Source organism: Thyridium curvatum (genome assembly GCF_004353045.1).
Source record: "Thyridium curvatum strain D216 chromosome Unknown NODE_23_length_467585_cov_82.455940, whole genome shotgun sequence".
In the NCBI taxonomy this organism is placed as follows: domain Eukaryota; kingdom Fungi; phylum Ascomycota; class Sordariomycetes; order Thyridiales; family Thyridiaceae; genus Thyridium; species Thyridium curvatum.
In genome coordinates this window covers 261,063-288,509 of record NW_022156778.1, presented here as the reverse complement: position 1 = coordinate 288,509, position 27,447 = coordinate 261,063, and the positions used below count along the sequence as shown (strand labels likewise).

General features: G+C 56.7%; 12 protein-coding genes across 12 annotated transcripts; 8 read left to right on the top strand and 4 right to left on the bottom strand.

Annotated features, from left to right (window-relative positions):
• Nucleotides 1-328: 328 nt before the first annotated feature.
• E0L32_004728 (uncharacterized protein) lies at nucleotides 329-2,764 on the top strand (the record flags this gene model as incomplete). The annotated part of the gene is made up of 1 exon (XM_031139171.1): nucleotides 329-2,764. One exon carries the CDS (start codon nucleotides 329-331, stop codon nucleotides 2,762-2,764), a length of 2,436 nt encoding a protein of 811 aa, XP_030996881.1.
• Nucleotides 2,765-4,079: 1,315 nt separating this feature from the next.
• On the top strand, nucleotides 4,080-5,968 carry E0L32_004727 (uncharacterized protein; the record flags this gene model as incomplete). The annotated part of the gene is made up of 5 exons (XM_031139170.1): nucleotides 4,080-4,169; nucleotides 4,241-4,260; nucleotides 4,321-4,404; nucleotides 4,483-4,807; nucleotides 4,868-5,968. 5 exons carry the CDS (start codon nucleotides 4,080-4,082, stop codon nucleotides 5,966-5,968), a joined length of 1,620 nt encoding a protein of 539 aa, XP_030996880.1.
• Nucleotides 5,969-6,523: 555 nt separating this feature from the next.
• Nucleotides 6,524-7,666, top strand: E0L32_004726 (uncharacterized protein; the record flags this gene model as incomplete). The annotated part of the gene is made up of 2 exons (XM_031139168.1): nucleotides 6,524-6,619; nucleotides 6,689-7,666. The coding sequence occupies 2 exons, from the start codon at nucleotides 6,524-6,526 to the stop codon at nucleotides 7,664-7,666; spliced, it is 1,074 nt and encodes a 357-aa protein (XP_030996879.1).
• Nucleotides 7,667-7,960: 294 nt separating this feature from the next.
• On the bottom strand, nucleotides 7,961-8,395 carry E0L32_004725 (uncharacterized protein; the record flags this gene model as incomplete). Its single annotated transcript, XM_031139167.1, has 1 exon — nucleotides 7,961-8,395. One exon carries the CDS (start codon nucleotides 8,393-8,395, stop codon nucleotides 7,961-7,963), a length of 435 nt encoding a protein of 144 aa, XP_030996878.1.
• Nucleotides 8,396-8,753: 358 nt separating this feature from the next.
• E0L32_004724 (uncharacterized protein) lies at nucleotides 8,754-9,227 on the top strand (the record flags this gene model as incomplete). The annotated part of the gene is made up of 1 exon (XM_031139166.1): nucleotides 8,754-9,227. The coding sequence occupies one exon, from the start codon at nucleotides 8,754-8,756 to the stop codon at nucleotides 9,225-9,227; it is 474 nt and encodes a 157-aa protein (XP_030996877.1).
• Nucleotides 9,228-9,514: 287 nt separating this feature from the next.
• On the bottom strand, nucleotides 9,515-11,261 carry E0L32_004723 (uncharacterized protein; the record flags this gene model as incomplete). The annotated part of the gene is made up of 6 exons (XM_031139165.1): nucleotides 9,515-9,553; nucleotides 9,620-9,744; nucleotides 9,806-10,167; nucleotides 10,221-10,470; nucleotides 10,529-11,045; nucleotides 11,112-11,261. The coding sequence occupies 6 exons, from the start codon at nucleotides 11,259-11,261 to the stop codon at nucleotides 9,515-9,517; spliced, it is 1,443 nt and encodes a 480-aa protein (XP_030996876.1).
• A 540-nt stretch (nucleotides 11,262-11,801) lies between these two features.
• E0L32_004722 (uncharacterized protein) lies at nucleotides 11,802-13,139 on the top strand (the record flags this gene model as incomplete). The annotated part of the gene is made up of 1 exon (XM_031139164.1): nucleotides 11,802-13,139. The coding sequence occupies one exon, from the start codon at nucleotides 11,802-11,804 to the stop codon at nucleotides 13,137-13,139; it is 1,338 nt and encodes a 445-aa protein (XP_030996875.1).
• Nucleotides 13,140-13,556: 417 nt separating this feature from the next.
• On the top strand, nucleotides 13,557-15,872 carry E0L32_004721 (uncharacterized protein; the record flags this gene model as incomplete). The annotated part of the gene is made up of 1 exon (XM_031139163.1): nucleotides 13,557-15,872. One exon carries the CDS (start codon nucleotides 13,557-13,559, stop codon nucleotides 15,870-15,872), a length of 2,316 nt encoding a protein of 771 aa, XP_030996874.1.
• A 238-nt stretch (nucleotides 15,873-16,110) lies between these two features.
• E0L32_004720 (uncharacterized protein) lies at nucleotides 16,111-17,124 on the bottom strand (the record flags this gene model as incomplete). Its single annotated transcript, XM_031139162.1, has 2 exons — nucleotides 16,111-16,875; nucleotides 16,930-17,124. The coding sequence occupies 2 exons, from the start codon at nucleotides 17,122-17,124 to the stop codon at nucleotides 16,111-16,113; spliced, it is 960 nt and encodes a 319-aa protein (XP_030996873.1).
• Nucleotides 17,125-17,651: 527 nt separating this feature from the next.
• On the top strand, nucleotides 17,652-19,001 carry E0L32_004719 (uncharacterized protein; the record flags this gene model as incomplete). The annotated part of the gene is made up of 1 exon (XM_031139161.1): nucleotides 17,652-19,001. The coding sequence occupies one exon, from the start codon at nucleotides 17,652-17,654 to the stop codon at nucleotides 18,999-19,001; it is 1,350 nt and encodes a 449-aa protein (XP_030996872.1).
• Nucleotides 19,002-19,379: 378 nt separating this feature from the next.
• On the bottom strand, nucleotides 19,380-20,993 carry E0L32_004718 (uncharacterized protein; the record flags this gene model as incomplete). The annotated part of the gene is made up of 4 exons (XM_031139160.1): nucleotides 19,380-20,346; nucleotides 20,414-20,462; nucleotides 20,698-20,884; nucleotides 20,964-20,993. 4 exons carry the CDS (start codon nucleotides 20,991-20,993, stop codon nucleotides 19,380-19,382), a joined length of 1,233 nt encoding a protein of 410 aa, XP_030996871.1.
• A 425-nt stretch (nucleotides 20,994-21,418) lies between these two features.
• E0L32_004717 (uncharacterized protein) lies at nucleotides 21,419-22,428 on the top strand (the record flags this gene model as incomplete). The annotated part of the gene is made up of 2 exons (XM_031139159.1): nucleotides 21,419-22,265; nucleotides 22,337-22,428. 2 exons carry the CDS (start codon nucleotides 21,419-21,421, stop codon nucleotides 22,426-22,428), a joined length of 939 nt encoding a protein of 312 aa, XP_030996870.1.
• Between the last annotated feature and the right edge of the window lie 5,019 nt (nucleotides 22,429-27,447).

Below are 27,447 nucleotides of genomic sequence, written 5' to 3'. Positions count from 1 at the left end.
TCCCTCTGGGTTTGGTGCGCCAGATTTTGAATGACGAACAAGATCTTATCAGCGATTGAGCCAAGCAATTGCGGGCTTTGTAGCGTACAGAGCTCTGTGGCCCCCAGCTAAAAATTCCAATCGCCGGGATCCCTGCCTCCTCTCGCTCACTAAACCTCGACCTCCGACAACGCCTCGGGCTTAGTTGTGAGATTCTCTCTCTCTCCCATTCTCGCTACAAGCTTTCCTTTTCCGCACCATTCCACCGCCAACGACCATGAGGAGCTATCACGACGTCTACTACCGATGAGATAGCTGCTTCCAGCCAAAGGCGCTCAACCCCTTCAAGATGGTTTCGGGAGCGTTGCGCCAGACGCTACTGCTCCCGCAACGGAGCGCTACCACGCTGGGACTCAGCGCCAGCCAGAGGTCCGCGCCGACCCTGTTCCGCGATGTGGTGGCAGCCCAGCCCGGCCGGGCCTTGACCTCTGTGCGGTCATTCTCATCCTCCTCTACCAGCTTCTCGTCGACTCGTTTTCTCAATGCGTCGTCCTCCCCCGCCATTCGGAGCTCCGGGCTTCGACTTCGTCTTGGCGCAGCCCACCTGTCGCAATCCCCGTGGAGCTCACCCAGCGCGATTTTGCGATGCCTGTCCACGGGAAAGGCCCTGCAGCAGGACACCAAGAGCACCTCCGCGACCGAGGTTGCAGCCGCGGCGAAGGGGGTGAAGACTGTATCCGAGATAGACACACAAGCCGAGTCAGCCCGCGAGGACCAGGCCGATGCGGAGAACCAGGGCTTCAAGAGGAGCGCGAAAGCTGAGAAGGCAACACACGTGAACATGAGTGCGCGGCTGTCCAAGGAAGGCAAGACTCACGGCAAGGGCGGCGGCTGGGCCGAGATCTGGCGGCTGATCAAGATTGCGCGGCCGGAGCTTAGATGGCTCGGCATCGCCTTCTTCTTCCTGCTCATCTCGTCCAGCGTCACCATGTCGATCCCCTTCTCGGTCGGCAGGATCCTGGATCTGGCCACCAAGGGAGAGGCGGAAGAGGTCCGCCTGTTTGGCCTGACGCTCACCCAGTTTTTCCTGGGTTTCGCCGGCTTCCTGACGCTCGGCGCCATGGCAAATTTTGGCAGGATCATTCTCCTGCGCATTGTCGGCGAGCGGGTGGTCGCGAGGCTGCGGTCCCAGCTCTACCGGAGAACGTACACCCAGGACGCCGAGTTCTTTGACGCCAATAGGGTTGGAGATCTGATCTCAAGGCTCAGCTCGGACACTGTGATTGTCGGCAAGAGCATCACTCAAAATGTGTCGGATGGCATGCGCTCGCTGGTCAGCGGCGCGGCGGGTTTTGTCGCCATGGCCTGGTTGAGTCCCAAACTCACCTCGATCCTGTTGCTCATGTTCCCGCCCATCGCGGTTGGAGCATTCATCTACGGTCGCGTAATCAGAAACGTCAGTCGCCAGATCCAGAAGAACCTGGGTACGCTGACAAAGATCGCCGAGGAACGTTTGGGAAACATCAAGACCAGCCAGGCGTTTGCCGGCGAGGTGCAGGAGGTCGCCAGGTATAACCATCAAGTCAAGAAGATCTTTGCCCTCGGACGCAAGGAGTCTATGATTGCCGCGACCTTTTTCGGTTCGACCGGATGGGCTGGCAACATGACTATCCTTGCTTTGCTCATAGTAGGAGGAAATCTGGTCCGTACTGGCACCATGTCACTCGGCGACCTGACTTCCTTCATGATGTATACCGCCTTTGCCGGATCCAGTCTGTTTGGCGTGTCGGGCTTTTACTCTGAGCTGATGAAGGGTGTTGGTGCTGCCAGCCGTCTATTCGAGCTGCAAGACAGGCAAGCGTCCATCCCTTCGACGGTGGGCAAGAAGGTAAAGTCGGCACAAGGACCGATCAAGTTCTCCAACATCACCTTTGCCTACCCCACACGCCCAGCCGTGCAGATCTTCAGGGGCCTCGACTTCGAGATCCCCTCGGGAAGCAATGTCTGCATCGTTGGACCGTCTGGAGGCGGCAAGTCGACGGTGGCCAGCTTGCTTCTGCGCTTCTACAACCCGGACGAGGGCTCCATCAGCATCAACGGCGTCGACATCTCCAAGATGAACGTCAAGTCGCTCCGCCGGCGCATCGGCATGGTCGCGCAGGAGCCCGTGCTCTTCTCGGGCTCGATCGCCGAGAACATCGCGTACGGCCGGCCGGACGCCTCCCAGGCCGAGATCATCGCCGCGGCGCGCAAGGCCAACTGCCAGTTCATCGGCGACTTCCCCGAGGGCCTGGAGACGCAGGTCGGGGCGCGCGGCGCTCAGCTGTCGGGCGGGCAGAAGCAGCGCATCGCCATCGCGCGGGCGCTGCTCAAGAACCCGGACATCCTGATCCTGGACGAGGCGACGTCGGCGCTCGACGCCGAGTCGGAGACGCTGGTCAACGAGGCGCTGGCGGCGCTGCTGCGGGGCTCGGCGACGACCATCTCCATCGCGCACCGGCTGTCGACCATCAAGCGGTCGGACAAGATCATCGTGCTCAACAGCGAGGGCCAGGTCGCCGAGACGGGCAGCTACGCCGAGCTCAGCGCCGACAAGGGCAGCGCCTTCAGCCGCCTGATGGAGTGGCAGATGAGCGGCGGCGAGGTGTCGTCCGACCACCGGCCCTCGGGCGGCTCGCACATCACCGAGGCGGAGGAGATCGAGGAGGATCTGGAGGAGGAGGAGGACCTCGTCGAGGAAGAGGAGGAGGCGGCTGTCAAGGAGAGGAACGAGACGAAGGCGTAAGTGAGTGATCGAGAGATCGATACTGAGGCCACATCTCAACGGTGGCCCGCGGCCGGTGGAAAGAAAAGGGGATTCTCGGAGTTCAGGCAAGTTGTCTGGGCGGAGAGGCCCTCTCTCTTCGAGGCCATTCCGGAGAGGGAAAGAGGGCGGCAATGATACACTTGTACAAAAACCAACAGGGGGGGCACGCACTCCGCTCGATTTAGAAATACTGTTTGCATCTACGGCGTTGATTTTTTTTTCTTCTTCTTTTTCTTACCTACACAGGGGCGCAGTTTGTTTAGGGAGGAAGGGGGCGGATGGTTGTGCCATAGGTTACGAAAAAGAAAACGAGGGTTTAGATCTGTAATGTGCAATAAACCCAGACATTCACGTCTCTGATTTGATTTTTGGCTATTTCATTATTGAGAGGAATCTCATGATTCTCTCAAGAAAGAATCCCCCTGCCAGCATGGACGCATCTTGATCTGGTGATGGTGGTTGGGTGTAATGCCATTGGCCAACAGCGGTTCGTTGCGATGTCGTCAGCGGAGCTAGGCGCGGTTTGGCTCTCGTGGCACAGAGGTCCATAGTTTTACAAGTACGGCTCAGGGCTCAGATCCCTGTGGGACCCTGTAACTTAAGCAGCGTGCCGGCAAGCATGCACTTAAGGCGTGCCCCACACACCGCCAGCCAACGGGCTGTCTGCGGGAGAGAGAGAGACACTACTTAGCCTACATTAGGGAGAGCTAAAAGGGAAAAAAATTGTCAAGGAAAGAAAGCGAAAGCGGAGGGCGGTCCTTCCTACAGGCAAGTGCCCCTCCACCCCTCCAATCTTTATTCGGGAGGGTGAAGAAAAAAAAAGTGACAATCAGGAATCAATATACAGAGCAGCATCCCGCAGCTGGACCCCGGATCGAGGAAAAAGCCAAGAGCATCTGTAACTGCACAAGCCGACAAACGTGCTGCTTTCTCCCGCAAGCGACCAGGAAAGCGTTCGTCTCCTGACACAGCGGTCCCGGGCCCAATTGGCGCATTTATTTCCGCTCAATTACCTTAGTGTTAGGTCCTCGGTCCGCGCCCTCGCAGCCATTTTCCCGCGACAGAGCCTTGCCTGTGACTCAAGCTCGACAGCAACCCACCCACCCCCGGTCGCCCTGTGTCGGATAGCCATACCTACCACTCGAAATTGGGCTGTCACTCTCCCTCACTCTTAGATATTCCATATATCAAGTCGTTCGAGGAGACCAATTCGACTCTGTCCTTCCTTTCTCACAGCCCAACGAACCCCGCCCGTGTGCCACGATTCCTTCTTCGAGCAGAACCCAGTATCACCATGACGAGGCCTGTGCTGAGCAATAACGGAAGCAGGGGCTGGGTTGTACAAAAGTTTGGCGGTACAAGCGTGGGCAAGTTTCCAGACAAGGTCAGTTTCCTTTACCCGGTCCTGTTCTCTTGGCGGTGAATTGCCTTGATTAACACAGAACCTCGATCCAGATCGCAGAGGATATAATAAGGTGCGTTGGCAACGACTAGGGGTTAGCTCGAAGGACGGCAATATCTAACACCAGGTACAGGGTTTATCTCAACGGTGGAAACAAGCTCGTCGTCGTTTGCTCTGCTAGGAGTTCCGGCAAGAAGGTCAGCGGCACCACCAGCAGGTGAGTCAGACAACGTGCCCTCCGCCGTGCGCGAGCACTTACTCTAGGGCGCCCTGCTAATGCGCAAGACTTGGACAGGCTTCTTGAGGTCTTCAAGAAGCTGCGCAATATCGCAGACCTTAGCAGCGACATATCCGAGCCCGATACCCAAGTCGAGGAGGCCAAGACCATCATCCAGGATGTCTGTAATGAGCACGTCTTCGCCGTAGAGTCGTTTATCAGTGACCCCGAGCTCAAGACTTCCCTCGAGAAGGAGATCAAGGACGAATGCCAGGAGCTCATCGAGTACATCGTGGCGTCCAGGAGGTTCAACCTCGAAGCCAACTCCAGATCAAAGGACAGGGTCGCGAGCTTTGGAGAGAAGCTGAGCTGCAGGTTCATGACCTATATGCTCAAGGACAGGGTAAGCTCGCCGTGTCCAGCACGATTCCCTTGTTTTGGCGATTGACAAGATTCGTTGCAGGGTGTCGATGCCGAATATGTCGACTTGTCAGATCTTCTCCATTGTAACGGTGTCGATCGGTTAGACACCACCTTCTATAGGGACTCGGCAGCGCTCTTCCGCAAGAAGATCCTCGCATGCGGCGACAAAGTGCCAATCGTCACCGGCTTCTTTGGCAACGTGCCCGGTGGTCTGCTGGACGGGGACATTGGCCGTGGCTACACCGATCTATGTGCGGCGCTGGTCGCAGTCGGACTCAAGGCAGATGAACTCCAAGTGTGGAAAGAGGTTGACGGGATCTTCACGGCCGATCCTACCAAGGTGCCCACCGCGAGACTTATCCCTGCCATCACCCCGTCGGAAGCCGCCGAGTTGACGTTCTACGGCTCCGAAGTCATCCACCACCTCACCATGGATCAGGTCATCAAGGCCGATCCTCCCATTCCCATCCGCATCAAGAACGTCAAGAACCCGCGTGGCGACGGCACCATCGTGCTCCCGGATCCGCACTTGGCCCCCAGCCACGAGTTGCGGCGCTCACGCCCGTCCGAGATCAACCTGCGCAAGACTCCCAAGCGCCCGACGGCTGTCACCATCAAGGACAAGATCTCCGTCATCAACATCCACTCCAACAAGCGCTCGATTGCTCATGGCTTCGTAGCGCGAGTCTTCTCCATCCTGGACGAGAACCAGGTCTCGGTTGACCTCATCTCCACTAGCGAGGTGCACGTCTCCATGGCCATCCATTCGGCAAACCCGGAAGAGAACAACCTCGACAAGGCCCGGAAGCAGCTCAGCGACTTGGGAGACGTCAGTGTTCTCCATGACATGGCCATTCTCAGTCTTGTCGGTGCCGACATGAAGAACATGATTGGTATCGCCGGCAAGATGTTCTCCACGCTCGGAGAGCACAGGGTCAACATCGAAATGATCTCGCAAGGCAAGTCAAGTCACTTCTCTGCCACTCTGTTTCCAAGTCGGCGAGACATCGTAGCGATCATGAAACTAACCAACCATAATGTAGGTGCGAGCGAGATCAACATATCCTGTGTTATCGACGTACGGGATGCCACGAGGGCCATGAACATCTTGCACACCAACCTATTCACCTTCCTTGAGTAGTAGAGCCCGACAAGTATCTGTGGGCAGTAGACGAGAGTAGTATAAGGTAGGCAGTATGACATTATGGGCGCGGAGGACAAGCTTTAAGAGAAGTCGATGGAGAGGGGCTACCTCTGTGAAAGCGAGCATCTCTCACCTGGCATATGATTTGTTTTTCGAAGATATCCTGCATTTTGGACCGATTTTGTCAGGGCGTTGGTTTTTTTGGGATATTGGACCACACTAGAGAAGTCATATAGACAAAGATTGTGAGACATTTATAGCTTTGCTGCACAAATGCGACGTGCTTATGCCAGAGGATTGATTTCGAGGGGATGTTGAACTCAGGAGTTGCGGTGCTGATAAGGCAGAGCCGAAATCGCCGGGGTATTGATTGGCATGGGTGGCTGATTGATAACTTGCCGCCCTCCGTAATTTTTATCTTATCAACTGACTTCCCGCCCGCAACCCATCCTCTGCCTCCTCAACTCCTCGAAACGACAAGTCGCAAAACAAACACATCGCGAATCCAGCTCTGCCAACCCTATTTACTTTCCCCAAGACTCCTAGCGCAAGATGGGGAAAGCAGAAGTCGGCTCAGTGAAGCATCTGAGCAATCAGATGAAGCTGAAGGGCCTGCAGAGGCTGAGGTGGTACTGTCAAGTATGCGAGGTAAGATACACACCCCAATGCCTCCCACCATGGCCCCCCAGATGTGTCCGCTGACTGTCTATTCTGCAGAAACAATGCCGCGACGAGAACGGGTTCAAGCAGCACACGATGAGCGAGAGCCACACGCGCAACATGCTCACCGTGGGCGCGGACCCCAAGAAGGCCGTCCAGCAGTACAGCGACCAGTTCCTCAAGGACTTCCTGCGCCTGCTGCGCACCGGCCACGGCGAGAAGGCGGTCCAGCTCAACCGCTTCTACCAGGAGTACATCTCGGACAAGAACCACGTGCACATGAACGCGACGCAGTGGAGCTCGCTGACCGAGCTGGCCAAGTACCTGGGCCGGGAGGGCATCTGCCGCGTCGAGGAGACGGACAAAGGGCTGCACATCGCCTGGATCGACACGTCGCCCGAGGCGCTCCGGCGGCAGGAGGCGCTGCGCAAGAAGGAGATGCAGGACAAGGGCGACGAGGAGTGGGAGCAGAGGATGCTCAAGGAGCAGATCCGGCGCGCGCAGAGGGACGCCGCGCAGCGCGGGCGCCGCGGGGAGGACGAGCACGGGGAGGCCGAGGGGGAGGACGACGACGAGAAGGAGGGCAAGGGGCTGCAGCGCCAGGAAGGGCAGAAGATCACGCTATCGTTTGGCGCCAAGCCGAAGGCGGATGTGCCTAATAAGACGTCCTCGCCGCCGGAGGGGGGCGACGCGAAGACACAAACCCCAGAGGCTGCGACTGATGGCGCTGCTCCGTCTGAATCGAAGGACGGAGATGCTGCGCCGAGTGGAGCCAGCACGGAAGCGAAGGACTCGACAGCAAAGGCTTCGGAGACCAAGCCCATCTCGCTCAAGTTTGGAGCCAAGCCGCAAACCAAGAACGTGTTTGCGCAGGCAAAGAAGAACGCCTTTGGAGGAGGAGCCAAGAAGGTCATGGTCGAGCAGCCGAAGAAGATGAGCGAGGCAGAGAGGATCATGAGGGAAGAGATGGAAAGGAAGCGGTCCAGGGGATTCGGAGGCTCTGGAGGCCCCCCGAATAAGAGGCCGAGGACTTGAGGAGCACGAAGGGGTGTAGTCTGGACATGGGCATTACGGTTGAGGACAAAACATCACGGCGTTTTTTATATACCCCCGCGAGGAAGGCATTTCTGTTTAGCATCATAGAACGGAGTCTACGTTGAATCGAGAGACGCAATATTGCATCTACACTACAGATATTCTTTCGCTCTTGTAGGATCGAGATCCCTTGCTGTGACGAGGTACAGCGCATTTTAAAAAGATGATAAATTCCATAACTCCCGACTCCATGCCGCATGCCATCCATCGCTATATCGTAAATTCCGCCCATCTCTATTCCGCCTCGTTCGCACTTCCATCACGTCTGTAGAAAGCAAAGTCAGCACTTCCAATCCAGGGGGGACTCGGAGAGGACGGGAGAACAAGGACGTACGGTATATACCGCACGCGGTACTCCTCCTCGATGGTGGCCCGCACGTCGTCGGGCAGCTGGCCCGAGACCTTTGTCGCGTAGACGCCCTTGACGTAGCCGTCGAGGCGCTGCCACTTGGCCACCCACGACTTGGCCGGGTTGGCGAGCGAGATGAGGCCCTCGAAGACCTGCGACGTGCAGCTGTCGATCTGGTCGGCGGACCCGGCGAGGTGCAGGAACTCCTCGCAGTTGGGGCACCCCTCGTCGCGGAAGCGCTGCGAGGTCATGACGATGGAGCACACCATGCAGGCGCGCAGGTAGCGCTGCTGGCCCGGGGCGACGAAGTTCTCGGACATGGTCTCGTGGCTGGCGTGGGTGTGTGTCTCTCGCTCGTTATCGAAAAGGGATGTTGTATGTGGTGAGGGGAAGGCGGGTAGGTGAGCTTTGGATCTGGTAATTGTTTCGCGATGTGGTGGTCGTTCGTTGATGAGGCTGAAAGAAATCTGGTGGAGTCCCAAGCTTTGGTTCCAGCCTGCAGGGGGGCGAGCGAGGCGAGATGGGGAAGATAAAGGCGCTAGAGTCTCCCCTCGATCCAGTCTGGAACTTTTTCTTCTGATAAGATAAGGAAGCTACCTCCCTTTGTCCAGTATTTCGAAACCTCCTCGCCTCTGAGCCTGCTTGTCGATTATTCAGATACCGTTCCATGGGGCCACAATGACTGCAGCCCAGGAACCCGAGGACGTCACAATGGCCGACGCTGCTGCCGCCACGCCGCCCAGCGTCGGCAAGTCGTCATCGTCAAAGAACCTAGAGCTCTTCAGCTGCACCATCAGCAAGCCGGCGTTTGCCTACGCCCAGCTCGAGCTCGCCAGCAGCGATCCGGGCTCAGCAGCGATAGAAGATGTGGACGCCCTGCAGTTCCGGTCGCACTGCACCTCGGCGCTGAACCGATTCCTCGGCGCCACGGGGACGGCCATCCCGCTGGACATTCTCAAGGTGCACGGGGCTGAGTGCTGGATCCGGGTGCCCCGTGAAGATCTGGGAGCTTTTGCGGCTGCCATCACCGCTTGGCCCGGGGTCAAGCAAGGCAGCAACGGGGCCTCATCCGTTCTGCGACTACGCGCCTCCGGGAACTGGCTCGGAAGCCTCCTCGGCCGCAGCGAACAGCACAAACTTTGGGATTCATGAAAAAACACAGCCCTGAGACGATCAGGCCCGGTCATTCATATTCATAGCACTCGTGGCCACCGGTGTATCTCTGCAAGATTGCGACCAGGCATCACTCCCTGGCCGAAGACCACGGAGCCGCTATTCATGATTTTGATTTCTGCTTTTCTTTTGGCTACACTCCCACCCGAAAGAACGCCACAAAGAACCGCAAGACGCCCGCATTATGCTGTCTGATCTACATGCACCCATCCCGGCCAGATACTCCAAGCTCGAACCCTCATATTTTTTATCTACCAAGCGTCGTATCACATAAGCGAAGACATGAGAGAGCTATGTGCATAAGCCTGCGAGTACGTTAGTCGCGCTGTCCTGCGCCGACGGGGCGATCAGACAAAAGGGGAATGACTTACCATCGGCCTGATGTTGGGATGGGGCACGGCGTCAAACTGCTTGAAGTGCAGCTTGTAATCGGGGCCGATGTTGATATACGCGCCCCTGTTTTCCGTCATGTCGCAATACTTGGGAGCGGAGAAAACTGGTCGAACAAGTTAGCAGCCAGCACCGACAGGCGCACAGCAAGAGCCAAAAATCATTACCTGTGATGCACTTCCCGTCGTGCTCCTCCTCGTATCCGTCCATGCGGACCTCGTGACTCCGAATAATGGCCTCGAGACCGTTCTTGTCGCAGAACTTCTTGGTGACGTCGGGTCCAAATTGCATGCCGACACCGCGCTTGCTGGGGCCTCGCCCAGGCTCTTTTTGAGGATCCGTCCACAGCATCTCCATCATGAGGCCCTCCTGACCCGGCTGGCGCTGCTTGTGACGGTCGATCTTGCGAATGTCGTCCAGCGTCACGTTGTCGTCGGAGAAGAGACCGCCGTGGAGCACAAAGTACTTTCCGCCGATCAGAGTAGCGAGCGGCAGAGCTGAGAAACTTTCAGAGAACAGCTTGAACACACTGTGTGTTTGTTAGTAGAGCGAAGAGGCCGGTGCATCTTTCAATTGGCTTACCGCTCGCTGTATTTAGCCTTGCACTCTCCCTCGAAACCATAGGCGCGGTTCATGTCGTCCGTCTCGTGGTTTCCACGGTTCAGGAAGAATTGCTTGGGCCGGAGCCACTTGTTGGCATACAGCAGCAAAGCGATCTCAGTAGACCACGAGCCCCGGTCCACAAAGTCGCCGTTGAAGAGATACCAGTGCTTGTCAGAGGGCGTGCCGTTCAACCTGAATAGCTCCATCAAATCAAAGTATTGACCTGCGACTATCCATCAGTGGCGTCCTTTCGAGGCATTCTGAAGTGAAGCATCAACAACACTTACCGTGAGTGTCTCCGCAAACTGTGAGTTGCGTGCCCTCCGGAATCTCCATCTCCACCATGGTGGGCTCGTCGTAGACGATGTTCTTGACTGCAATGACAATCTGGTAGACATATTTCCTGTGGATCTTCTTGCCGTTCTTGAACCTCTCCGTCATGTCGTCTATGAACTCCTGCGTCATCTCCTTCTCAAGGCGCACGCCGTCATAGTCAGGCTCCACCGCAATTGAGTCCACGTCCAGGCCCTCTGCGGCCGAGGGCTCGTCTCCAACCTCGATAGCGGCAAAGAACTCCTGCTGGCGGAGGATCTTTTGGCAATCTGCCAGCTTCAGCTTCGCATCCTTGTTCCCGGGGTCGATCTTGACGCAGGTCTTGAAGTCCTTGACAGCGTCCTTGGGCTTGAGGATGGCGGCATAGGCGGTGGCACGGCGGTAGTATGCCTTGACGAAGCTCGGGTTCAGCTCGATTGCCTTGGTCGCATCCGCAATCGCATATCCGTAGGCCTCTGTCTTGAGTTGCGCCTGTATGGGGGTTAGTCACACGAGCAATGCAAATACCGGGGATGGATGTGGGGGGAAGTCGCGAACCTGGGCTCTGTTTGCGTAGAAAGTCGGCTCTTGGCCGTTCAGCTCGATAGCCTGGGTGTAGTAATCTATAGCGCCAGGCCAATCATGAACAGCGAAGGCCTTGTTACCTAGGTTCTTGAGGGCGATAGCCTTCTCCTGCGGTGTCGCCATGGTCTCGAGGATTGCGCTTCCGAGATGAGAGCCTGGTGGTATTGGAGATTTGTGGAAGAAATGATCAGGAGCGCTGAACGAGATCTTCGAGGAGAGCTGACTTGAGTCGAACCGCGGGCCGTCCCTGGGAGACTGTCTGGGCAGTGGGCAGGCAGAAATGTGTTCTCGAGGCAGAGAAGGCACACACAGGCTGACTTGTAGGGGCCGCGGGCGAAGCGCCTTTGCAGAAGAAATTCGATCGCCACTGATAGAGGCTTCTGGATTCGCCCCGCAAGTCGAGCTAGGAATTTTACGTAGCACCTGGAGAACCCGTCTCTGTCATGGATCCATCCTTACAGGGACCATCCCCACCAATAAATGAAGGCTTGTGATAGCGATTGCGGGTAAAGCCACAGCGGCCGAAACTCTGACTGGTGCCTAGGCCAAAACCTCAAGCGCTTCCATCCGTCACAAACCTCCATCATCGTCTTCCTGCGTTTGCCAACCGGTGCAACCCGCAAACGAGCCTTCAGGCGCTGACAGCCCCAAAAGCAGACGACCATGGGGACGGAAAGCACGCAGGCCATGGCCCTGGTGCGCAAGAGGGCGGAAATGGAGCTGATGCCCCCTCCGCCCGCACCCAAGAGGATCAAGCGGCCAAAGACGGTTCTCGACGAAGATACATACACCGAGTCGCTGTCGCGCATCATCGCGCGCGACTTCTTTCCGGGTCTTTTGGAGAGCGAAACGCAGCAGGAGTACTTGGACGCTCTGGACTCCAAGGACCCGGCCTGGATATCGAGCGCCGGCCGTCGACTCCAACACGTCATGACCCCGCGAGGCCAACGGGCGCCCAGTACTCCCCGCCAGAGAGTGCCAGACACGCCGAGAGGCTACGCCGGCGACACTCCAGCATCGACAATATCCAAGGCGTCGACAACGTTCGAGGCCATCTCCGAGATAGACACCAACATGAGCTTGGCCGCCTTCCAGTCAAAATACACGAGCGAGGATAACGAGAGCTTCTACAAACTACTCGACAAGCAAAACCAGAAGAAGGCGGAGAAGTATGCATGGCTATGGACAGGGAACAAACTGCCGTCCAAAATGCAACTGAAGCAAAAGGAGATCGAGTTGAAGCTGAGCGAGACGCGCAGCCTGACGGACGACGGGTTCAAGAAGGACAGGTTGGCGATCAAGGACAAGGACGACCGACCTGCGGCTCCAGATGCGTGGAAAGTAGCACCCAAGAATGCGCTCATGTTCCGACCAGACAACATGGATGATGGCGTTGAAACAGTAGCCGAGCGTGCTCAGGCTGAGTCACGCGCACCGCCCAGGAGCATCGTTTACGCAAACACAAGAATGCCGGGTTCCGCGATTACACCAGAGGAGACTATTCCTCCGTCGCCATCTCTGTCGGCTGTTCGCGATGCAATTGCCGGAAACCCGAGAAGAGTAGACCAAGATTCCACCGCCGGGGGGAATGAGACTCCGAGGGTGAATGGGTATGCTTTTGTCGACGACGAAGAGCCAGAACCAGAGGCAGAAAGTGCCGGGCCCGTGATCAATCTTGGTCCCGGAGATGCAACCCCAAACCCTTTCCACCTTCAAGAACAGAGGAGCCGGGAAGGTCTGCATCATAGGATGGTTGATCGCATCGCGCAGTCAAAGCGGACTTCGGCCAGGCTTGGTCTGACAGGCAAACCTGACAAGACTCCATTAACCAAGTATCCGAGCAGCCCCAGGGTAAGCGGAGATCTCACACCGGCTGCGCAGCGACTTTGGAGCAAGATAGGAAGCTCTAGTAACCAAAACCGTTCACGAACGCCGTTCAACGGAACAGCTACGAAAAGAGCCAAGATACCGGGGTTGAAGGCAACTCCCAAGCGGCCCTGATTGCCGTTATGCCTTGATGATGTTCATTCATAGCGATTGATGTACTTGAAAGATACCCATACATACCTAAGCTCAATAGACTCGACCGACAATTGGTCTTCGTTTTCTAGTACATTCCCACCAATGCCGGCATGTAAATTGCTCTCCTCTTTTGTGAGGCTATCAATGCTACAAGTACATTTATTTAGACGGGCTTCTAATCCCTGAACCGTGACCCACTTCCCGCCAAAATGATCGTCATCAATTGGAGCTACTGCATGAAATTTTGGGAGAGCTCTCGGGAACACGCGGGCAACCTTTCAAAGAGCTTCTCAGTTCCGACAAACCCCATACTGCACTGCTCCAAGGCCAATGCGCAGGGGCATGGCTTCCCAGTAGCTTGGTCAGAGAGCCGCGCAAATCAAAAGGTGCGCCGCGATGAGGTTCGTCGACTTTGCCCTCGACCTCGCGGCCGTCCTCAGCGCGTCCCGCTCCGTGGCGGCCAAGCACGTCGCCCTCCGGAGCCGGCAGCTCGAGCGCTTCAACCGCACATCGAGCGTCGCGCAGGCGCTGAGGGAGAAGGGCCAGCAAGCCCAGGACTCTGCGGCGGCGGCGGCGGCGGCAGCGCAAAGCGAGGCTACGACACAGCAGGATGCGGAGCCTACGGTGCAGGCGCAGCCCGGCGGCAGTCCACGGTCCGCGGTGGACGAGGCGCTAGAGTCCGAGTTTGACGGCGACGCCGCCGTGGCATCCCAGCCCGAGACTCGATCGGCTGCGGCTGCGGCTGCGGCTCCTGCCCCGTCTCTGGGCGCTGACGGTGCCTTAGACGGCCTATATCCCGCGCCGCCGCCCTCGTTCTCGAGGGCAGCAAAGCGCGCCCCCGAGGATAGCGCCATCCTGCGTGAACTCCGTCAGCGGCAGGCCGCAGCACCGGTTGAAACGAAAGCAGATGTGGACGAGTCTACTGCTCCGCAAGCAAACGAGGCCAAGTCCACGCCTGATGAGGATTCTGAAGTGCCCGAAGGCATCGATATCAACGTTTTCCGGACGAGTCGGGGCTCGCGGTTGATCGAGCGATTTGACAAGTCGAAGAAGGGAGACAAGGAATTGTCGACCAAGTCAAGTGTTGGATCTACAGCACTTTTCAAGGACGTTGATCCTACTCTTGAAGCACGACCTTTGGTATCAGCGGCTGCGCCCAAAGGAGTACCTCCGAGCAACGCCGAAACGGAGGTTGCTCCTGATTTTACGGTGCCTCCTTCTCAGATTCCAGAGTCCAGCGAAGTGCAAGCATCATTCACGCAGACTACCGAGACGCCAGTGGTGAAATCATCGAATCCCGACATTGAAAAGTCTGCCGAACCTGCCAAGGCGGCTGCCGAGCGGGGAGAAGCGCTTGGGAGCTCGACAACGTTCGTACCGCACCAATTGAGAGAGTCAAAAGTACCTGCGACACGCTTGAGCCGGATGTGGAATTATGGCGGTCTCGCTGCAGGCATGCTGGGTGGTGCGCTCACGGAGAGCATCAGTAGGGGATTTGGTGGAGGTGGACAAGGCTCCGTGATGCTGAGCCCGGCTAACATGGAGAGGCTCGTCTCCAAGCTCTCCCGCATGAGGGGCGCAGCATTGAAGCTGGGCCAGATGATGAGCTTCCAAGACTCCAAGATGCTCCCGGCGCCTATTCAAGAGGTTCTGCAGCGGGTTCAGGACAGGGCAGACTATATGCCAGCTTGGCAGCGGGATCGGGTCCTTAAAGAGAGTCTCGGAGCCGAGTGGAGGGAGCTGTTCGATACGTTCGAAGACAAGCCCATCGCAGCGGCTTCGATCGGTCAAGTCCACCGCGCTACGCTGAAGTCGACCGGAGAGCAGGTTGCGGTCAAGATCCAGTTCCCAGGAGTGGCTGACTCAATCAACTCCGATCTCGACAACCTGGGCATCCTCCTTACCGCCACAAAACTTCTCCCAAGAGGTCTCTACCTGAACAAGACCATTGACAACGCTCGGACTGAGCTCGGATGGGAATGTGACTATATTCGGGAGGCCGAGTGTGCTGAAAAGTACCGCGAATACCTGAAGGACGAGCCAGAGACGTTTATAGTCCCCAGGATATTCCCCGAGGCGTGCGGCAAGCACGTCCTCACCATGGAGTACCTGGAGGGCATCGGCGTCACGCGCGTCAAATCCTTCACCCAGGAGCAGCGGGACTGGATCGGCACGCAGATCCTGCGGCTGTGCCTGCGCGAGATCACGGAGTTCAAGTTCATGCAGACGGACCCCAACTGGACCAACTTCATGTACAATGCCAAGACCAACAAGCTCGAGCTGCTGGACTTTGGCGCCTCCAGGGCGTACCCGGACGCCTTCATCTCGCAGTACATACAGCTCCTCATGGCGGCTGCCAGGTCGGACCACGAAGGCGTCAAGGCCTGGTCCGAGAAGCTCGGCTATCTCACCGGGCACGAGAGCAAGGTCATGGTCGAGGCGCACGTGCAGTCGGTGCTGACGCTGGCTGAGCCCTTCCTTGGATCGGCGCCAGAGCTGTATGACTTCCAAGGGCAGACCATCACAGAGCGCGTCAAGGCTCTGATACCCGTCATGATCCGCGAGCGCCTCGCACCCCCACCCGAGGAGACGTACAGTTTGCACCGAAAGCTCAGCGGTGCGTTCCTTTTGTGTGCCAGGTTAGGGAGTCGGGTGCGGTGTAGAGACCTGTTCGAAGAGGCCATCAAGAAGACGGATCTCGTGCCAAGGTAGCGACATAAGGGAGGCCAATAGCAGCCTGTGTACGAATATGTATCATTAAGCCGGGTATTATGTGCAGATACGGGGGTAACAGAGATGATGGAAGCACTACTCATAGATCACTTGTACCAGTATAATTAATTACTAGACAGAAAAGCATCAAAACAGACAATCCTTTGCAAACGCTCTAAAGATTTCGAGTTCGTATACATCCTTACTTGAGGGCACATAGCCTCAGTCTGTAATGCGTTCACTCCATCCCCCGCCTCGCCACCGGCATGTCCATCCTCTCCTTGGCGGCCTGCTTCTTCCTCCTCTTGGCGATGGTCTTGTCGACCTGCTTGTCGCTCATGTCGGCGAAACGGTCCAGGAGGAGCCTCTTCTTCTGCTCCGACTTCTTGAGGTAGAAGGGCTTCTTGCCCTGCTTGACGAGCTCCTTCTCCCGCCGGCGGTGCTCCTCGACGACGGCGCGCTCGCGCTCGACCCTCTTGCGCGCGTCCCGCTTGCCCTCCATCGACTTGAGCGCCCGCTGCAGCTGCTCCTTCTCGTAGGGGTTCTTGGCCTTCCTGGCGGCCTGCCGCAGCTGCGCCATCTCGGACTCGCGGTACTCGTCCAGGAAGGCGTAGGCCCGCTCGTCGGCCCGGCCGCCCGGGTGCGCCACCGCCGGGTCGAAGCGCGGGTCGCGCGCCTGCCTGCGCGCGCCGAGCTCGCCCGTGCTGACGACCTCGCGCCGGCGCGAGACCTGGCGCGTGCTGGGCATCTCGGCGGGCGCGTGCTTGTTGGCGCGGGCCAGGGCGGCGGCGGCGGCCTTCTTGGCCTTCTTTTTCTTGTCGCCGTCGTCGTCGTCCTGGTCGCGGCGGCCTTGGCGGTCTCCGCTGCTGCCGCCATCTTCTGTGTCCTTGGTGGACTTGCTGCGGCGGTCCGGCCGTGATATGGACGCTTGGGCGCGGGCTAGTGCGCCGAAGGATATAGACGAGGTGTCTATCGCGGGGGGCTCATCCTCGTCAGACTCGGACTAGGGCAGATGTTAATTTGGAAAGCTCAGGCCGCTTCTGAATGTAGGCATTACCTCTTGCTCTGCTTCGTCTTCTTCAGAACCTTCAGAGCCGCTATCAGGTTCTTCATCATCCGAGTTATCTTCAGAATTATCGGTCACATCGTCCACGGACTCTATGTCCTCCACTTCCTCAGGTTCCGGGTCAGCACGTGGCCGAACTCGCCGCTCCAGGCCAAGATGGCCGAGTTTCCTCTTCTTGAAATCCATGTCTGGGTAGATGTGTATTGGCAAAAGCTGGTCAGCCGGGCCAGATCAAGCGTACAACCGATGTTCTTGATGATAGATGGGAGTTTGTTGTCTGGGCGGGAGATAGGCGGCAGAATTGGCCAGCCCACCAGTATTTTTTTAGGCGGTGAATTTGATATCGGCACAAGTACCAGGACCTGATCTTTGGGTTAGAACTCCCGCGGAATCTGGGCGGGGTGTACTTTGAATAGACCCCTGAAATTTCTTATCGGAACTACGATAGAGACATGTGGCAATCCACATTTAACATCTTGAAAACCTGGGGTTCATCCTGGTTTGCGCCGTACAAACAAGATTGCTCCTCTTTCACATCTGTGTAGCGTCTACAGCTGAGGTGATAATCTGCGCCAGTTCTTTGAGGTGTGGCTCGGTTCATTGCATAGCGATCATCGTTACTTTCATCATCTGCCTATAGAGTTGGGTATACACAAGACTTATCGAACAAAAGTCGTCCTTTGCATCTTTATCCCACGAAAGGATAATACCACATGCAACTCAAGATCGCGCCCAAGCGGGTTTTAAGAACTTCAATAGCATCAAGACTCCTATCTTCAGCCATACCAGACCTCACACTATCAAGACCACAGCGTCACCAAAGACTAGCAGAGACAGTCACCATACAGCCCTCCCAGTCCTTCGCATCGCAGCCTTTCCAGAGATCTCAGCGATCAGGCATGGCGAAGGGGAAAAGGAGAAAGCCTCGCGGCCCTTCGGTAGGAGGCGCCGGCCAGAGAGGCTCCGGCTCGAGTGGATCGGCAGCATTGCCATCTCAGATGCCAGGCAACAAGGAGCTGCCCAGCACGGCGGCTTGGCAAGATCCCACGTTCCATGAGAACCTCATGGCCTCGCAGCCTCTCATGCCGGGCCCCATGCCGCTGCTGCCGCAGTTCAACATCGGCCAGACCATGCCCATGATACCATTCATGCCCATGTTCTCGGGCGCCATGCCGGGTCCCATGCTCTACAACCAGAGCACGCCCCTGGTCCCAGACTTTACCCCGTTCCAACAAGGGCCGGCCCCTCTCATGCAACAACAACAACTACCCTTGCGACCACAATCTGCAACGCAGCTACCGAGCAACGGCTCAACACCAAACGCAGACCAGGCACCATCATCAAAGAAGAACAAGATCCTCACCCGGGACGCCATCGTCCCCCCCTCAAAGGAGTCAGGCGGCGTCCCGGACCCGTCCCCGTCCTACCTCGCCCGCGCCTCCTTCCTCCCGCAGCGCACGCCCGCGAGTAAGCCCCTCCTCGTCGTCATCGACCTCAACGGTACCCTGCTCCACCGCCCCAACCGCGCCAGCCCGTCCAAGTTCGTCGCCCGCCCCCACGCCGCCGCCTTCCTGTCCTACTGCATCCGCACCTTCTGGGTCGTCATCTGGTCCTCGGCCCGCCCCGCCAACGTCCGCAGCATGTGCGCCCGCCTCATCCCCGAGCCCGAGCTGTCGGGCCGCGTCGTCGCCGTCTGGGGCCGCGACCGCTTTGGCCTGTCCGCCGACGACTTCAACCGCCGGGTCCAGTGCTACAAGCGGCTGACGCGCGTCTGGGAGGACGACGTGGTCGCCAGGTCACACCCGGCGTACGCCCAGGGCGGCCGCTGGACGCAGGGCAACACGGTGCTCGTCGACGACTCCATCGAGAAGGCGCGCAGCGAGCCGCACAACCTCCTCCAGATCCCCGAGTTTGCCGGCGACGTCAACGAGAAGCCCGAGATCTTGCCGCAGGTGCACGACTACCTCAACGAGCTGTGCTTCCAGAGCGATGTCAGCACGTATATCCGGAAGTACCCTTACAAGCCGGGCCCTGAAGGATGGACTCCAGAGACACCACCCTGACGTGGGTGCCACTCGAGGGAGTGACAGGATTGGGCATGGATAGAGCGATGGCTCGTTTAAGGAGAGATCATAAAGAGATACCCCCGTGGAGTTGTAGACAAGCCACCATCAATACATGTGGCATAGGTTTTAGCAGAAGAGAATACGAGATATACTTCGGGTCACGTTTCAGGAGCGAAGCCTCAGCGGAGCAGTCTTCGCAAAACCATTCTTGAATTATAAAGAAGGTAGCTACCGATTGATGGTCCTCGGGGAGTATCTATAAACATCCGAGCACCTCAATCCGACCCAGACCCAACCCCCGTTATTTTTGTCCCTGAACCCATCACGTCAATCATTAACACATCATCCACGCTCTTCAACCCATGGCGACTTCGTCTATTTGAAGACCTTGCCAGTGGCGTGGGCATACTCCTTGCCGTTCTCCTTGATGGGGCGGTCCCAGGTCCACTGGTCGCGGACGTACTCGCGGTCCTCGGCCTTGGTGGGGTCCAGCTTGGCGAAGCTGTAGCTCTCATAGTCGGGAGCGACGTCGAAGACGGGGAGGTAGTCATCGCCACGGATGACGAAGGCACCCTCAATGACGGAGTCGTTGTTCTCGCCGAAGACGGAGGCGCAGCCGAAGAGGTACTTGCGAGAAGCCTCCAGACGGTTGTTGAAGCCGCCGATGAGGTTGTTGGACATGAAAGTCAGAGTCAACTCATCGTTGTACTTGTACTTGACCTTCCAGATCGAGTACTCGGTGAAGGGGACGTTCTCCCAGAACCACTTCAGAGAGTCAGCCTCGTCGTGGTTGGAGTAGTATCGCTTCCACTCATCGAGAGGGAAGGTAGCCCTGGGCAGAAGGTCGAGGGGGTGCTTGGGCTTGGGAGCCTCGGCAGGCTCGTCATCGGCAGCAGCAGCGGGCTTGGCAGCGGCAGCAGGCTTGGGGGCAGCCTTGGGCTGCTCAGCCTTCTTGGGAGGGGTGTTGGTCAGCTTGGGCTGGTCGAGGAGCTCAAACTTGGGGGCGACGGCCGAGTAGATGGCCTGGTTGTAGACGGTCTCGTACCAACGCGAGACGTTGGGGTTCTGCTGGCGCCACTCCTTGCCGAAGAAGAACTCGAAGCCACGGGCAACGATGGAGACGGCAAACAGATCGGCCAGGGTGATGCGCTCGCCGACCAGGTAGGTGTTGTGCAGGAGGTGCTCCTCAGCAACGGAGAGAGCCTTCTGGGCAGCCTTGGAGGCATCATCGATGTTCTTCTTGTTGTAGGCATCCTTGCCCAGGAGAGGGCGGTACCAGGCACCAAGCTGGGGGAGAACCTCCGAGTTGAAGAAGGACATCCACTTCAGGATGGAAGCATAGCTAATAATTGTGTCAGTCTGTAGACACTTGAACGCAGAAAGATAATTTCCCGAAGATTGAGACTTACTCCTGCTTGGTCTTGCCGAGAAGGGTGGTCTTCTCGTTCTGGGAGGTGACTGTGAGGCTCTGTTAGCTTTTGCCACCACAATGAAGCGATGAGAAAATTCGAAAAGAGAGAGCGATTGAAATCAGAAGTTAGGCTTCATCAACATATAAGAGTTATTCAGACAGGGATAACTGTATTGAATTTGGCTAAATCATCACGTTGGGCAGCGACAGCGCAGGAAAGGGGCCCGCAGAAAAGGCAGAAATAGGAGGAGCGATATTTGGAAGAACGCGGTTGCGACGTACCATAGATGGCGATGGCAATGCACTCGGTGAGGACATAGCCGTCAGCGCCAACGAAGACGGGGACCTTGGCGAGCTTGTTGTACTTGGAGAACTCGGCGGTAGGGTTGGCGGTGTCAACCACAACCCGCTCGATATCGAGGTTGTTGGCCTTAGCGACGGCCAGGATGGCCGTCGAGCGGGGGTTGTTCTGCGAGAAGGAGAAGCTGTCAGCTAGGTCTGTCGCAAAAGGAAGTAACTACTTTTCAAGCGGATAGAGCAATGCTTACCTGGTAGGTGAAGAGCTTTCCGAACGCCATTGTGATTGATTCTTGTCACCGGGACGTGATTGAGGTCTGGTGGCGGGAGTCTGAATGGGGAGAAAAAGGAAGAGGCCAAGTTTTGCAAGGTCACAAAAAAGTTTTGAAGCATGGAGGGGGACGGAGGGGCTGGTGGGTCGCTCGGGCGCAGAGAGACGGAGCTCCTGTGGCTGGTGGGTGGGTAGCTCCGTGGGCCAATCATGTTTTTGCAAAGCTCCAGACCCCCGTGTGGCTTGCGTGCGTTCTCCACGTGATTATCATTTCTTTTGATTTTATCATCCGTCCATGGGCCTGTCAGTTGGCCAGGCCGGAAAAAAAACCACACTCCTAATCCGGACGACGAATTCGAGACGCCATTGCGGTATCGACACCCCGTGATTCATACTTCATACGGGGCTCGGAGCAGAGTGTTCTCGGCCGCATCAATGGCAAGCCTACGATCCGGCCTGCGGCCCCTTGCGGCTTGCAGGACAGCCCCTAAACTCCAATGGCACGATCTCGACGTGCAATTCCGAGCTCTGCAGATCTCGTCTAGACTCGGCAGCCGAGCGCAGTCTACTCTCAGCAGCTCAAACGAGCTTGTTCCGTCAGACTTGAACCAGCTGAGCATCCAGCAGAACGATCTGTTCCCACGCCATGCCCGTCCTCTCCCCGTCTCACCGTCCTACTTCTCTCGGCAACCGCACTTCAACGACAGTTACCTCAGACTGCAGACCTTGCTACGGAAGTATGGGAAGCTACCGGCAGCACCGCCAGAGCAGATTGAGAGGGTCGCATGGAAGCCCCTCAAGGACTACAGGCAGGCAATTGGCGAGCCTGTCAAGGCATCACTATACAAGAAGTGCATGGAGATTGTCAAGCACCTGCACAAGATCCACCCTTCTCTAAGGCCGGACGGTATGGCAGAGGCATTGCAGGAGTTCAAGCGGGACGTCAACCCTTTCCAGAATGTCACGAAACCCATCGTGGTCGACCGCTTTGGCCGGGCTCTCGGAGTGGGCCGCAGGAAGACATCAGTCGCCCGCGCCTGGGTGGTTGAAGGCACCGGCGAGGTACAGGTGAACGGCAAGACGTTGAGCGAGGCATTCGGCAGAGTCCACGATAGAGAGAGCGCAACTTGGGCGCTGCGGGCTGCAGAACGAGTGGACAAGTACAACGTCTGGGCTCTGGTCGAAGGCGGAGGCACCACGGGTCAAGCCGAGGCGCTCACCCTAGCTGTCGCAAAGGCCCTGCTGGCTCATGAGCCGGCTCTCAAGACAACTTTGAGACAAGGTAAGATGTCTACCCGGTGCGGTTTCGGCGCCATAAAGAGGATCTTGTGCTAACCTGCCTCGCTAACCCAGCGGGCTGCATGACGCGTGACCCGAGAATGGTGGAAAGGAAGAAGCACGGCCGTGTCAAGGCCAGAAAGATGCCTGCCTGGGTCAAGCGATAGTGTTTGCCGCGGCAGAGGAGGGCTTCTGGACCTCAGCCTTGTCGGTACCTGCGTGCTCAGCCCCAAGCCAGATCGTACCACGATGCCGCCGCTTTGGCTGCACGGCAAGAGGCGAGTATCAAGGTATCGCTTCATACAAGTTTCCAACTAGACCTGTCCCGCACGCGTCACCGCACGCGTCACCATCTGGCGGGGAAAGGCCCGGTTGGTGTTTACTACGGATTTTGGTTGTACTATATCTGTATCACTGTATATTATCCACTTGAGCGATCATGGAATCAAGATGATGTTGCCATAACCTCTTCTCTCCTGTCTCTAGTTCCATGGTTCGCACCCAGTGGTTCGACGTGCCGCACCCCGCATGCCCACGGCGCGGGCCTCAACTGTCGGAATGCCCAGCCGAACGGCTTGTTATCTGCCGGCCGTGTCAATAGAGAGAGACCCGACGGCTCGTTGAGGCTCGGCTGGTATCCGAGATGCAGGACATGTCAAATGCGGAGTAAGCAACCTGCATCCTGGTTCGGAAGACATTTTGACGATGCAACTCCAAACATACTCTGTCTCACGTGGCTCCACGAGCCAAATCTACAAAAGAGAAGGACTTGACTCTCGGCAGTTGATATGCTGAGAGTATCAAAAGTGAGCAAAAGAAAGGCCCGGAAATTCGACAGAAGTATCAGAGACACTGCTCAAGGCAACATGACGAACGAAGACATGGCGTTGAAAAGGACTATTAGCCCTCGGCGACTCGTTCCGCACGCATCTTGAAACTAGTCTAGTGTGTTTCTCGTTGTCAACTCTGCTGTTTGTGCTTCGAATCAACCTCACTCAACCACATTTTAGGCCGCAAGAGGCTGGCTGTCCCGTCTCACGCCATGGCCAAGGGGTGTATAAGACGGTGTCTTATGGAGGCTGTACTTGTCTCATGGGAGAGCACCCGGGAAACCAGCCGGGGTTGATGCTTAAGCATCCCGCGCGCGATTTAACAAGGTGACAATGAGAAACGTAAGGATCTTGTGTGTCATACATGATGTTGTCAAAGTCTGCCGGAGATAGAGGATGCCTTGGAGAAGGCATACGACTGTGGGCCAATAGGTACGTAGGTCGTTCTCGCAGCAAAGACGGGGGTGGCTGGAGATGCAAGAGATTGCAACGTTGGCCCCGTTTCAACCACCCAGAGGCTGCTTGAGCACAGACATACGGGGAAGTGGAACGTTCTTCTAGAATGGGCCTTTGATGTTTCATGTAGCTTTGGCCGATCCCGTGTTAGATAAGGTGAACCAGATTGGGAAACCCATGGGCCAAAGGAGATGGGCACTGCGACAGTGCCCCCGGTCGATTCGCGAACGCATAGAATTCATGCGTGGGACTTTCTGGTCTCTGCCGGGCCCAGAAACTGGCTAGCCCTTGTCCCTTGCCATCATTCTGAAGCACAAACCGAATCGCGCCGATTGGGTGATGTGACCGTTGGAGAGTCTCCTGAACCTGCGGCGTACTATGATCCGCGAACGAAGTATAGCAAGTATGTGGTGCAGTTGCCGTAGACGATGTTGTATCTACAAGCCCGCCTTGACTGTTGCCGATCCTGATCACCGACTCTATCGGTCGGCGTTTTGACGTGACCGATTTGCAGACCAGGGACGAACGACAGATGAGTCGACTCTTATTGGCCATATTAGCCGACCACGCTCAGCTCCTTGCCTGCCGGGTTGATATTTGCCGTACCCGGAGTTTTCCCTTCATGACTACTCGCTAGTCCACACTCTGTGGGAATACCTAAAGGCTGACACATGGTAGAGTAATTTGCTGACGTACAGCTGAGAGGTTGTCTGGAGACGAGAAATGAGGCTAGAAGACAGCATTAAGACCTATATGGAAAGAGTCCGAAACAGGCACTAGCTCAGTCCATTTTGTGATTGCAGGGTCGTTGGGGTTTGATGGGTTGGTTTGACTAAAATGCTGCTTATTTTACTTGCTTGATGGCGACGAATCCCCAGCATCGACGGGATGCCCGAGACAGAGTTGAGCTTTGGCCAGCAGAATGAAATTGCGGTTGTGGAGTTGAGGCGTTCCTGGAGAAGCAAACGAGCGAGAAGCCGGGCTCTCCGTTGCGAGCTGGAATGAGGTTCAGCTCATGGATAGGTACTTGGGCGCATCCAAGGAGATTGAATTGCTCTCGAGACGAGATGCAAAAAGTGTCGAGGGCTAAAATTAGCGGAATGTTCCCAGTCTGCCAGTCTAGGTACCAGTGTCGACAGTGGGGACCGGGGAGGTGTCGCCGCCTTGTCTTTGAATTGATCGACACTGGTCGCCTCGCATGAGGCTGAGATCTGCAGACCAGGACGAGGAAAGCGGACCAGTCGTCCATTGCCAGTGTGTAGGAATTCAATTCCGGATTTTGCGATCGATCGAACAGAAATGCGCAAGCCATCCGCTCCTCTTGCATCCAAGCCTGCAGCGATTAGCGACTAGAGGGGGACCCTGCATCATCACTCGCTCGCAGTCACCACTGCTGTGACATCCTGGTCTGTTAAGAGGAGGGCGCCCGATTCGAGGTTCCTAAACCCTTCCATGGCCGCCTTACCATCCCTCCCTCGTGTGTGGAGACGGGCAGCCTCGCATTACATCTGCCATCAAGTTTTTGGGTCCTTTTGTGACTGGCACCTTGGCTGGGTCGATGCTGTTTCGCTTCATGAGACTCATCTTTCCCACCGAGATACCTTCTCTGGAAAGATCTGCTCTTGGTGTGCTTCCCAGGTCGAGATACGTCGTATGTCAGCCCTGCGAGTGGGTTATGATGGCGAAACAAGTGCGTCTCGTCAAGGCTGTGCTGTGCTCTAAGACCTTTCCTTGTCACGAGAGATACAATGGGGAATATTCAAGATTCTGTGCTCCTTCTGCCCTTGTGCCGTTGGCTGCGGAGGTGGACCTGGGAGAGAACGCATCTTACAAAGATGGTCGCAGCACGTGAAGCTGCAGGTGTCAGTGGAGGCAGTTGCTACCTACCTTGTAGTTACCCTACATTGCCTAGGTACTTACCTTAGCAACAATGGTTCAATCTGGGCGGGTGGAAGGCACGGTCAGCGCACCATGATTAAGTGATTAAGGGGACTGCGATGCGATTTCGGTTCTCCACAATCTGTAGCATCTGGCAAGTACGACATGCATGTACTCCGTACAAGTACCGAGACCTGAAGTTTCCGGGGGCGGATGCGTGGTTGCAGCGCAGGTGCAGTGGTCTCAAATGGTGAATTGCTTAATACTTCTGTTGCAGCTGGGCAGTGGGCCAGTCAGGTGCAGGGAGGTACCAAGACTTATTCGAGTTGCATGCCCCGTAGTTAGTTGCTTGGTGTCTCCTGCTGGTCCGAGGGAGGTACCTCTCCCTATTGGTCCAGGTCTAGCCAACTCTCATAAAGAGAAGACATGAAACAGAGTCGTGAGAGTGTGAAGAGATTGTATCCCGCAAGGTAAGCTGTGGTGTTGATTCGATCCACAGCCCTGCCTCGTTGTCTCTTCTTGCGAGGTGTTTTCTCTGAAAGACTTCGCACTCTCTCCGGTCCCCCCCAAGCAAGCCAGAAGCAGGTACTCGACTTGTAGTTAAACGGGCATGTACGGAATTAGGTAGGGCGCCAAGGCACGAGCAGGGATCTGGCCCGACTGGCTTGCCCGTTGTAACGTCAAGCAGGTGTGTGGCAGGCTGGCGGACACTGGCGGGGTGGCAGGCGCACATCCTTCCATGCAATCAATTAATCCCTGGACCGCCTGCAGGCCATGCAAGCTTATTAACAACGTCCTCGTTCCCTGCCAGCTTTCAATTCCCTCGACATGGTTCAAGGTTCTAATGGAAAACCACCACAATTTCCCCGACAAGACCCCATCACCGACCTGTCTCTGCACCAAGAGCATGCGTGGTACCTGTACTTGGACTCTTGCACCATGTTTCAGCAGCTGCAGCCCACAATCGAGCCCAAATTTACCATCGAAACACACGGAGATGACTCCTGGACGTGCAGCCACTGCCCCCCGGCCCAGCTTCAGCATCAGCATCCGCATCCGCATCCGCATCCGCGCCGCTATGCTCGACGGCACCAAGCCAGAGTAAGCACCCTTGAGTCCAGAGATGGTTGGGCTGCTACAATTGGGCATCATCAGGCGTTCTCACCGGCAGTGCCGCCCGGAATCATGGGTCGATTTTTGTTGGCTTGGTCGTATCCAATTTTTACTGTCTGTCACATGCTGCTGCAACCTCTTCTCCTTCCCCCTCGAAATTCCGCCTTTGCTCTCTGCGGTCTCTTTTTTCCCACTTCAAAAGATGGCCAGTGGTCAATATCCCAAGCCACTAGGACATCGCGCCAGTGGTTTGGCAGGTCCTGACTACACCCCCACTCGGAGTCAGGAACAATCAGAGACCACTATGCGGATCAAGGAAGGAAAGAGCATCTTTCCTTGGTTGTTAGCCTATCAACTCTTGCTTGGTCTGCACAGCACAGATCGGAGGTGGCTTGCTGATCCTGAAACGTTGTCGACAGGAGTATGGGGGTGGAGATGGCCCTCCAGATGATAATCGCATCTAGGCCCTACAAGTACATGCTTGCATGCCTATCTACTCCATGCTGCTTGCAGAATGCAACTGCGGCATCATCCGACAACCTTGTCATGACAAGGGTCATGCAGAGAGGCCGGGGGACAATCGTCTTCGACAGCTCTGGTCCAGGGCCGCATAGAAGCGGCCAATTGTCGGCACCCTGTGTCACAAAACCTGAACAGACCGGAGGACCTAGAGGGTACCCCAGTGAGCTGTGGCTCTTCCTTCCGCACGGAACCTACAAAGCTCTAAGGACCCGGCCGCAGCCCAAGGTTCCCAGTCTGCTGGATCACATATGGCCTCTCTCACACGGCCGACGACGGTCAGAACAGCATGGAAGCTCTACTGACTAGTCGCCATATCTCGTAGTTGCAGTAGTTGACAACCGTTCGACCGAAACTCGACCAGATGCTGGCTGACCGGCCTTGACACAT